The 12,118-nt window shown below is 43.3% G+C and overlaps 1 protein-coding gene across 2 annotated transcripts in view; it reads left to right on the top strand.

Moving 5' to 3' along the window:
• LOC132401721 (uncharacterized) overlaps positions 1-12,118 on the top strand; it is a 308,491-nt gene that overhangs the window by 206,283 nt on the left and 90,090 nt on the right. The window contains exon 4 of one of the 2 annotated variants that reach the window (XM_059983839.1): positions 169-279. The exons of the other annotated variant lie outside the window; for it this stretch is intronic. Coding sequence (XP_059839822.1) covers positions 169-279 — 111 coding nt within the window. The remainder of the gene's footprint in view (positions 1-168; positions 280-12,118) is intronic. 2 annotated transcript variants of the gene reach the window in all.

Raw genomic sequence — 12,118 nt, 5'->3', positions numbered from 1 at the left:
TACAAAACATAATGTACACCTTCAGCCCATATTTTTGTCTGGAGTGAGTCTTGAACTCATAAGGGGCTCCCTGCTCAACTATGGCTAATGCACAGCAAAGGAAAAGGTGAAGTATTTGGTTGCTTTTGTCACAAAGTCCAGTAACTCAATGACACTCTCTCCGATCAGATGTGGCCACGATTCTTGGTTTCTTGGACAAAGATTGTGGAAAGAGTTACAGAGAGAGATGACCATCGGCAAAACCAGACCCAGAGATTCTCGGTGATGCGGTCAAGGGAGGTGAGAAAGGAAGAAAAATCTGACAGAGGCAACTGGAGAGGAAGTGGTGATATTTTATAGAAAGCAGGACCGAATAAGATATAGGAGCAGAATTAGGCCATTTGGCCCATCGCATTTGCCCCACCATTTCATCATGGCTGATCCAATTTTCCTCTTAGCCCCAATCTCCTACCTTCTCCCTGTATTCCTTCATGCCCTGAACAATCAAGAATCTATCAACCTTTGCCTTAAATATACATCAAGACCTGGCCTCCACAACTGCTTGTGGCAAAGAATTCCACAAATTCACCACACTCTGTCGAAAGAAATTCCTCCTCATTTTCGATCTAAAAGGAAGCCCTCTAATCTGAGTCAGTGATTAGACCTCTGGTCTTAGACTCTCCCACTGTAACAATCATCCTCTCCACATCCACTCTATCAAGGCCTTTCAATCAGGTCACCCGTAGTTCTTCTGAATTCTAGTGAATATAGACCTGGAGCGATCAAAACCTCTTCATATTCAATCCTAGAATCTTTTCTGTGAATCTCCCTTGAACCCTCTCCAGTTTCAGCACATCCTTTCTCGGTTAAGGGGATCACAATACTGCAAGTGAGGCCTCACCAGTGCTTTATAAATTCCTAATGTTGCATCCTGGCATTCTAGTCCAGGGCGCAAGACTGGGCAGGAAGATTTGAAGAACCGGCTGTTACGCTTGCAGTGGGCTCCCCCACTCCTCGTCACTGATGTAGTCCAAGCGCTGATACAGCTTGGCACCCATGTCGTCGCAGAGGTTGCCAGAGTGAAGTTATAAACAATATCAAACTGCCTCAGTATTTCTTCCTCAGGGTTTACTCCCAAAGCCTTTCCTGTGGCAGGGTATGGCCGCAGGGCAGTGGAGGTTTAAAATCAGAGTTTTCATTCTCCTAGGCGGGCTGCCGTCCAAGGCTGATGAGCCCCACCTGCCCGAAGCAGCTGGTTTTGGGGCATCAGTGGTCTGCCTTTGGCCCTTCTCTTGTCAGTAGAAACAGTTCCGCCGGGCCTAGTAGCTAAGCCAAGAGAAGGCCAAGAGTTAGACTTGGCTATCAGAGGCTGCTAGAAACACACACCATTTGGAGCACTTTATTGGTAGTGGGACTTATCCCCACTACCACCCCAGCTACGTCAACCTTAGGACCAATACCATTAAGCAAAAAGATCTGTAGACCCCAGGATGGGAGCCCCTACACTAGAGTGAAATTTTCACAATGAACATATAAATTTTAAGGCAATTGCCAATACAAGATACTGTATCTTTTCTAAAGTTTAGTTTTTTCTGGAATGTGCTTCTGGAGCCTGGTGACTATCGTGCACATTGTCTGTCTCTTTGCAAGGCTAGTTGCTAACTAAACATCATGAAACCCTCTTATCAACTCATTAATGAAAGACAATCCCATCCTTTTAAATTCTGTCCCTTGAAGTGTTGACGTTGCTGTTAACGTCCTGAAATTGATCTCTCTGCTTTTTCTGGCCATCTTTAATTCATGGACCTGCTCCCAGATTCGCCGCTGAAAGCTTCCACTGAAATTATCAGTCTGCTGCCTGTCCTCTCTTTTCCACCGTATCCCCTTTCCTGTTACTGCCTGCTTGTTAATTCCAGCCTTGTTTGCAAAGTCCAAGATCTGAAATCGTTGTCTGGCTCTCAGCTAATGCACAATATAATATCAGCCTGGTTCTCTGACTTTTTCTATTCATTTTTCAGAATGAGGGCATCACTGGCAAGGCCAATCCCTAAGGAAGGATGTGGATGCTACAGAGAGACTGTAGAGGAGATTTACAAGGATGGTGCCTGGAGGGTGTACCTTATGAAAATAGGTTGAGTGACCGCGGACTTTTCTCCCTAGAGCGATAGAGGATGAGCGGTGACCTGATAGAGGCGTATAAGATGATGAGAGGCATTGAATGGGTGGATAGCCAGAGGCTTTTTCCCAGGGCCAAAATGGCTAACACCAGGGGGCGTAGTTTTAAGGTGCTTGGAAATAGGTACCGAGGGGACGTCAGGGGTGAGTTTTTCACGCAGAGAGTGGTGGGTGCGTGGAATTCACTGCTGGCGGCGGTGGTGGAAGCAGATACAAGAGAGTCTTTTAAGAGCCTCTTAGGTAGATACATGGAGCTTAGAAAAATAGAGGGCTATGCGCGAGGGACGTTCTAGACAGTCTCTCGGGTAGGTTACATGGCTGGCACAACATTGTATTGTGCTGTAAATTTCTATGTCCTAATTACCATTGGGAAGTTGGCGGTGAAGTAACTTCTACAACCTCTGCTTTCCTTTGAGTGAGGAAACCTCTCCACAGGCCTGCTGGGGAGGGAGTTCCAGGATTTGGACCCAGCTATGACAAAAGAAAAACAAGTCAGCAACAACTTCAGAAGCAGGTTCAATTATCACTGACATATGATGCGTAGTTTGTTGTTTGGTGGCAGAAGTACAATGCAAGACATAAAAATTACCATAAGTTACAATGAGAAATAAATAAATAGTGCAAATGGGGAACAGTGAGGCGGTGTTCATGGGCCCATAGACTGTTCATAAATCTGATGGTGGACAAGAAAAAGCTGCTTCTAAAACGTTGAGTGCGAATCTAGGCTCCTGTACTTCCTCCATGATGGTAATGAGAAGAGGGCATGTACTGCATGACAGAGGTCCTTCATGATGGATGCTCCTTTTCTGAGAGATTGCCTTTTGAAGATATATTCGATGGTGGGAAGGCTAGTTCCCATGATGGAGGTGGCTGAGTTGACAACCCTCTGCAGCTCTATCTGATCCTGTGCATCATCACCTCCATACCGGATCGTGATACAACCAGTCGGACTGCTGTCCCCGGTACATCTGTCAGAGCTTTTGACCTACCAAAGATTCGGAGGCAAGCTGCAGCTGATGTTCTTTCCATGTAATAGCTGGCCTTACCCTTCTTATTGGTACAGGATGTCGGGTTGAGAAGTTCTATCAGAGAAACTTTTATGAATAATCACACATTTTGTAGAAGGTACGTACTGCAGCCACCATGCTGCTCAGCATGGTGAATGGAGAGAATGCCAATCAATTGGGCTGCTGTGCCCTGGATGGTTCCTTGAGTTGATCGTTTTCCACTGAGTTCATTGCCTTTTCAAGAGGCAAGACCCTGTCGGACAGTGGTAATGCGGAATGCTGCACGCCCAGTTCACTGGTTTATTTGCGGGTCTGACTGTAGGGGAGCTGCGTGGCCTCGGTTCTAGCGAGGAATAGGCCTCAAGCTGAGATGTGGACTGTTTGTAGCCGCCCTGAAGAGAGCCATTGGAGTCAATGGCAGAGCCAGCATGGCACAACATTCGTGCTGGTGTCGGTGCTGCCCTCCAATACTCGCTTGGCGGAAGGCAAGCTACAATGTGTTAAACTGAAGACTGCTGCAACATTCATAGACTCAGGGACTTGTACTATATTTTTTTCTGTGACTGTATTTTAGTGCTGTCTTATATGCGCTATATGTTCCTTGTGCTGATTGCTGGTACTGTGCTTTGGCATCTTGGCCCCAGAGCAACACTGATTCATTTGGCTGTATTCATGGGTGTTCATATATGGTTGAATGACAATTAAATTTGAACTTGAACTTGATTTAATGTGTGAAAGAACAGCCAAAAGAGGCTGGTGTTAAGTAAGAGGAAAAGCAGCAGAATCTGGCTGGAAAAATACATTGCCAATCTTTCACCATCAGTGAGTATAAACCCTGGAACTCCTTCTCCAAAGGAATTCAAAAATATCAACTAATCTTTCAGAAATCAATTGACAAGAGACTTCTTGATGTTGAGTTGGCCATTAGCCTGGTAGGCATTATGCACAACACTGCAGAGACATGTTTTACTCAAACCTCCAAACTGAAAAAACAACACGCACAAAATGCTGGAGGAACTCAGCAAGTCATGTACTGTCTTGTGGAGGGGAATAATAAGTCAATATTATGGGGTTGTGGCTCGAAACGCCAACTGTTTATTCCCCTCGATAGATGCTCTCTGACCTGCTGAGTTCCACCAGTGTTTTATGTGTGCTGTTCATGATTTCCAGCATCTGCAGAATCTCTTGTGTTTCTGAAACTGAAGAGACATGTGCATTGGTATTTGCCCTAAATAATGCATATTGATTGTGACAACTTCACTCTGGTGCCCTTGTCAATTCACAGAAGAAAACAATGATAATTACAAAAAAAAGTGTCTGAGTTCAGTAAATGACAAGAAGGGCCTAGTTAAGCATTGAATGAAACCCAAAGTCCCTCTCCTGACCATCTCCTTACTGGTGAATATAATGGTTCAGGACAGTAGATCACTCCCACTCTCTCAAGAACAGTTGGGGATGGACAAAACTGAACTTGACAGAAGAGTCCATACCCACACAGGAAAGTGAATAATTTACCTTCAAATCACACAGGGGCGTGAGTTGAGAAAAAAATCATCATTATTGCCTTGCTTGTCACTGTGTAAAGAGACATTAAAGAGTAGTTTTACTTGGCTCATGTTAAAGATTGACAGGTATGATGTTGAGTCATAGCTGAAAGAAGATTACATTTGGGAACTTAACATCCAAGGATACATATTGTATTGAAAAGACAGGCAGACTGATGGAGGGCGTGGTGTGGCTCTGTTGGTAAAACATGAAATCAAAACCTCAGAAAGTGGTGACATAGGTTTGGAAGATAAAGAATCCTTGTGGGTAGAGTTAAGAAACTGCAAGGGTAAACAGAGCCAGATGGGAGTTATTGTATATGCGGGCCTCTGAACAATAGCCAGGATGTGAGCTAGAAATTATAATGGGAGACCAAAAAGACATGTGAAAAGGGCAATGTAACAATAGTCATGGAGGATTTCTTTATGCAGGTGGATTGGGAAAACCAGGTTGGTACTGGATCCCAAGAGAGAGAGAATTTGTAGAATTTTTAGAGCAACCTGTGACCAAGCCCACTAGGGTTCAGCTTTTCTGGATTGGGTGTTGTGCAAAGAACCAGATATGATTGGGGTGCTTACGGGAAAGAAACCCTGAGGAGACAGTGGTCATTATATGATAGGATTCACCCTGCAAGTTGAGAAAGAGAAGCTAAAGTCAGAAATATCAGTATTACAGAGACATGAGAGAGGGGTTGTTTGTAAGGGGATACTAGCAGGGATGATGGCAGAGCAGAAATAACTGGAGTTCCTTGGAGCAATTTCGGAAGGCACAGGATAGGTACATCCCAAAGGTGAAATATTCTTAAGGCAGGATGATGCAACCTTGGCTGACAAGGGAAGTCAAAGCCAACATAAAAGCAAAAGACATGGCATATAATAAGACATGGCTGAGGCTTTATAAGGCACTGGTGAGGCCTCACCTTGAGTACTGTGAACAGTTTTGGGCCCCTCAACTTAGAAAAGATGTGCTGTCATTGGAGAGGGTCCAGTGAGGTTCACAAGGATGATTCCAGGAATGAAAAGGTTATCATACGAGGAACATTTGATGGCTCTGGGTCTGTACTTACTGGAATTCAGAAGGATGGGGTGGGAAGGGGATCTGATTGAAACCTTTTGAATGTTGAAAGGCCTGTACAGAGCAGATGTGGAAAGGATGTTTCCCATTGTGGGAGAATCTCAGACAAGAATGCGCAGCCTTTGGATAGAGGGATGTCCTTTCAAAACAGAGATGCAAAGTAATTTTTTTAGCCAAAAGGTGGTGAATTTATGGAATTTGTTGCCATATGCAGCTGTGGAGGCCAGGTTGTTGGGTTCTTGATTGGACATGGCATCAAATATTACAGGGAGAAGGAAGAGATTAAAAAAATGGATCAGCCATGGTTGAATGGTGGAGCAGGCTGGATGGGCCAGATGGCCTAATTCTGCTCCTATGACTTATGGTCTTATGGTCTAATAAAGCAAAAAATTATTTATATATTTTTAATTCATTGAGATACAGTGTGGAATAGGCCACTCTGGCCCCTCAAGCCACACTGTCCAACAATCCCCCAGTTTAATCCAAGCCTCATCATGAAACAATCGACAGGGATCAATTATCCTATCCACCAGTATGTCTTTGAACTGTGGGAGGAAACTGGAGCACCTGGAGAAAACCCACGCATACAAGCGCCTTTCAGGCAGCAGCAAGAAATGTCCCTGGGTTGCCTATAATGTAAAGCATTGTGCTAGCCACTACACCAGCATGGTGGTTAGTTAGAGGATTAGGAAACTTTTAAAAACCAACAGAAGGCAACCAAAATAGCCATAGGGGTGGGGGAGATGGAAAGCAAAGGTAAGCTAGCCAACAATATCAAAGAGGATGTCAAAATACTTTTCAGGTATATAAAGAGTAAAAGAGAGAAAATTTGGACCCCAGGAAAATGATGCTGGAGAAGTAGTAATGTGGGACAATGAAATGGTAGATGAACTAAGCAAGTATTTTTTATCAGTCTTCACTGTTGAAGACTCTAGCAGCATGCCAGAAGCTTGAGACTGTCAGGGGCAGACGTAAGAACAGTTACGATTACCAGGGAGAAGGTGCTTGGGAAACTGAAAGGTCTGAGGGTATATAAGTCATCCGGACCTGATAGACACAACCCCAGAGTTCTAAAAGAAGCAGATGAAGAAATTTTAGAGTCATAAGTAATGATCTTTCTTGAATCAGTGAATTCTGGAATGGCTTCAGAGGAATGAAAAACTGCATATGTTACTCCATTCTTCAAGAAGGGAGGGAAGCAGTTATCCTGACCTCAATGGTTGGGAAGATGTTGGAGTCGATTGTTATGGATGTGTTTTCAGGGTACTTGGCTGAAAATGATAAAATAGGCTGAAGTCATCTTGGTTTCTTTCAGGGAAAATCTTGACAAAACTGTTAGAATTCTTTGAAGAAATAACAAGGAGAATCAGTGGTTGTTGTTTACTTGGATTTTCAGAAGGCTTTTGATCAGGTTCTGCGTAGGGGGCTGATTAACAAGATAAGAGACCGTGGTATTACAGGAAAAATACGTGCATGGATAGAGCCTTGGCTGGCAGGAGGCGAAGATTGGGAATAAAGGGAGCCTTTTGTGGCTGCCTACTGCTGACGAAAGGTTCTGCAGGGATCAGTATTGCAACTGTTTCTTTTTACGTTGTATGTCAATGATGTGGATGATGGAATTGATGGCTTTGTGGCCAAGTTTGCAGATGACATGAATATAGGTGGAGGGGCAGGTAGTGTTGTCAAATTAGGGTGTCTGCAGCTGAATTAGAAGAATGGGCAAAGAAGTGGCAGATGAAATACAGCGCCGGGAAGTGTATGGTCATGCACTTTAGCAGAAGGAACAAAAGCATAAACCATTTCTAAACAGGGAGAAAATTCAAAACTCTGAGGTGCAAAGACACTTGGGGGTCCTTGTGCAGGATTCCCTAAAAGCTAATTAGCAGGTTGAGTCAATGCTGAGGAAGAAAAGACAATGTTGACATCCATCTCGAGAGGACTGGAATGCAAACGCGAGATTGTAATGCTGAGGCTTTATAAAGCACTGGACCACTGTGAACAGTTTTAGGCCACTAATTTAATAAAGGATGAGCTAACATTGGAGAGGGTCCAAAGGAATTTCACAAGGATGATTCTGGGAATGAAAAGCTTATTGTCTGAAAAGCATTTGATGGCTCTGGGCCTTTACTCAATGGAATTTAGAAGAATGAAGGAGGAGTTCTCATTGAAACCTATTGAATGTTGAAAGGCCTAGATAGAGTGCATGCAGAGAGAATGTTCCCTATGATGGGGGAAACTAGTACCAGAGGGCACAACCTCAGAATAGAGGGATGTCCATCTAGAATGAAGATGAGAAAGAATTTCTTTAGCCAGCGTCTGGTAAATCTGTGGAATTCATTCTAACAGGTTGCTGTGGAAGCCAGGTCATTAGGTGTACCTAAGGCAGAGGTTGATAGGTTCATGATTAGGTTCAGGGGATGAAGCAGGAGATTGGGATTGAGAGGGAAATGGATCAGCCATGATGAGATGGTGGAGCAGACTCAATTGGCCAAATGGCCTAATTCTGCTCTGACATCTTATGGTCTTAAGTACATCAAAATATTTAGTAAAATGCATTGTTTGCATCCATATCATATCAGTAAGGGTTGTGCTGGGAGTAGACCGCAAACTTAGCCATGTTTCCTGTGCCAACATCTCATGCCCTCAGCATACTAACCCTAACCCGTACATATTTGGAATGTGGGGGTAAACTGGAGCACCCAAAGGAAATCCACATGATCGTGGGAAGAACATAGAAACTCCTTACGGATAGCAGCAGGAATCAAATCTCATTCGGTAATCGCTGGCGCCATAAAGTGATTGTGCTGATATTACATCACCATGGCATCTCTGGGATAGTCTCACTAACACTGTCCATTTAGGAGCATTGTCACCCCATGGTTGCAGAGGGTTGAGGAGAAGGTGCTTTAGACACTTTCTCAGAGTGCCCAGTGGATCCGCCCAGCTCCCAGGAACTAGTACTTCCCATAACCTCTCTTCTGCAATACTGATTTTTGTGCCATTGGCAACAAATGGCCTGCTTTGTAATGCTCTTATGTTTTAGAAACAGAAATGTTTAGATCCAGGTGTGATTAATATAATAGTTACATCGTCATCATTATGTGCTCAATCAGAGCAGAATGCACTGTAAAGTACATTACCATGGTAACACCATGCTTCTAAGTAGCTAATATTTTTCCGAGTCACTTAATTAAAATTAAATAGGGCCTACATTTGGATTGAACTTGCACATGTTAATTTTGCCGTATTAACTACCATGAAATATGATATATTATCAGCTTAAGGGGCGGAAATAGTGTCTTGTCCAAGCAACGTTATAATTTCACTTTGGTTGAAAGCTTTTGAACACAACAAGTGTGGTTCTATTTCAAAAGAGAACGCGTCATAAAATTTCAATGTGATTTATATGTAAAGCAACATAATATTCTGCATGTACAGAGAAATATTGAGCAGAGTCATACTATCTCACTGGAGTTGAGAAAAATGAGAGATGATCCCTTGAAATACACACAGTGGCCACAGATTAGGTACAGGAGTGGCCATTGTAGTGTGTGGCTATTTGAATTACTGAAGCCTTTCTGTCAGCTTGAACTAGTCTGGCCATTCCCTTTTGCTCTCTCTCTTTAAAAAAAAACATTTTTGCCCACAGAACTGCCACTCACTGGATTTTTTTGTTTTGTTTTCCCCACCATTCTCTGTAAATGCTAGAGATTGTTGTGCATGAAAATTTCAGGAGATCAGTGGTTTCTGAGATACTCAATATTCAGACCATGTCTAATGCCAACATGGACAAAGTCACTGAGATCACATTTTTTCACCATTTTGATGTCTGGCCTGAACAATGGCTGGACCTCTTGTCAATGTCTCCATGCTTTTATGCATTGAATTGCTGCCACACGATTGGCTGATTACACACTTGCACTAACAAGCAAGTGTAAAGGTGTACCCGATTTAGTGGCCACAGAGTGTAGGTACCTATTTGCTTTCCCACCGAGGGGCTGGTAAAAATAAGAGGGCACAGGTTTAAAATCCAAGGCGAGAGACTTAAAAGAGACATCAGGGGCAGCATCTTCATGCAAGGGGTGATATGTGTTTGGAAAGAGGTGTCAGAAATAGTGATTGGGGTGGGCACGATAGCAATCTTTAAAAGCCATCTAGGTAATTTGATGGAGAGGAGGGATTTAGGGTGCGTGGATTAGCTCACTGGGGAACACAGTCAGCATGGACGAGTTGGGTTGAAGGACCTGCTTCTACGCTGTTTGAATCTCTGACTCTGACATGGAGCTAGATGATCAGCCATGATCTCAACTCATTGACAGCTGGCTAGAAGGACCCAAAGCCTGACTTCTGTTCATGCACGCACATTCTTTTGAAAGGAAGTGACTGAAGCCACCAACAGCTTTCGTTCTGAGAGACAAGGGTGAATTATTCTTTGGCCATTCTCCTGGGATGAATTTATCATAAAAACCAGTATTTACCAGTCGTGAGATCAGTTAAGGGGCAATCACGTCACTACAGGACTGGTATGCCTACCAGATTCACTGAATAACATCAACAGGTTTTTTCCCTGATGGGACTCTGAGTGATTTATGACAACTTTTAATTAATAGGCGGCACAGTAGCATAGTGGTTAGCACAACCTTTTACAGTACAGATGACCTGGGGTTAGTTCCCGCCACTGCCTATAAGGAGTTTATACATTCTCCCCGTGACTGCGTGGCTTTCCTCCAGGTATTCTGGATTCCTCCCACAGTCCAAAGACGTAAGTTAATTGGTCATTGTGAATTGTCTTGTGATTAGGCTTGGATTAAATAGGGGGATTGTGGCATGTGAAGCAAGTGGTTAAGGCATTGGACCAGCGATCTGAAGGTCGTGAGCTCGAGGCCCAGCCGAGGCAAAGTGCTGAGGCAAGGCACTTAACCACACAGTTCTCCAGTCCACCCAGCTGAAAATGGGTACCGGCAAAAATGCTGGAGGTTAACCTCATGATAGACAGGCGTCCTACCTGGGGGAAGTCTTGTACTCTCAGTCGCTTCACGCCACGGAAACTGGCATAAGCACCTGATGAGGCTTGGGACAGACTCTAACTTTAAATCGGGGGATTGCTGGGAGGCATGGCTCAAAGGGCTGGAAGGGCCTATTCTGTGCTGTATCTCCATAAATAAATAATATTGGCCGATTATTCCCAACTATTTCAACCTACCATAGTGGGAACTGGGTTTGAACTCCACAAGGCCACAAGACATGAGAGTAGAATTAGGCCATTTGGCCAATGAGGTCTACTCCACCATTCAATCATGGCCGATTTATTCTCACTTTGAACCCCTTTCTCCTGCCTTCTCCCCTTTGATGCCCTTATCAATCAAGAACCTATCAACCTCGGCTTTAAGTATACCCAAAGACTTGACCTCCACAGCTGTCTGTGGCAATGAATTTCACAAATTCACCACCAGCAGTCTAAATAAATTCCTCCTCGTATCTGTTCCTTGAATAATTTGTCTAATTCTCTGAATTCCTTGCTCAACAATACAGGTACCATGCTGCCATGCCACAGTAACTGTACGTAGAATTTTAAGTTTGAAGAGCTTAAAGAATAGACTAGAGAAATATTTAACACCACAATTACTGATTACCAAGCATGTTACACATCACAGTATGAAAAATTCAGCCTCTGAAGCATTGTCACCTCCAAGTCATCAAATAACCTTTTATACATTGAAATGACATCTCAGTCCCACATCCAGCCCTTAAGGACCGCCGTCTGAATGCTAATGTTTTCAGGATATTATTAACACATATATTCTACATGTAGCACTTGTAGGGTGGTAAAGAGAAATCAAGGATGAAAGAAAAATCAGTATTCAGGGTTGTAAACAGATGGAAACAACATCCTAAGCATTGATTTCTCCCACTCTAGTTTGACCCATCACAAGAAGAAAGACGACATAACGTTAAATTACAAATGAGAGAAGCCATTCAGCCCATATTGTTGTGTGGGACATGGAACCGTTAAAACTTTTTGGAAGTAAAGTTTTCCTTTTAGTTGAAGAAGTTAGTATATGCTAATTGGTTTACTATTGTCAAGATACAGTGAAAAAATTTTGTTTTCAATGCCAGCAATGCAGATAATTTCAAAACACAAGTACTGTAGGGTAATGTATGTAATCGGTGGAAATGTACATCATCCACAACCACTAGCATTGAGTTGGGTTCACATTAGGAGGTTGGTCTGATGTGATGACATAATTCTGTGGTTTTTACTGCATTTTCAGTTGTCGTGTTTGGAGGACGATAAATGAGTTGCGCAATTTTTCTTAAACATAAAGCACCTCACCAAT

The sequence above is a fragment of the Hypanus sabinus genome, chromosome 11, assembly GCF_030144855.1.
Source record: "Hypanus sabinus isolate sHypSab1 chromosome 11, sHypSab1.hap1, whole genome shotgun sequence".
NCBI lineage: Eukaryota > Metazoa > Chordata > Chondrichthyes > Myliobatiformes > Dasyatidae > Hypanus > Hypanus sabinus.
This window is presented reverse-complemented; position numbering and strand designations above follow the sequence as displayed.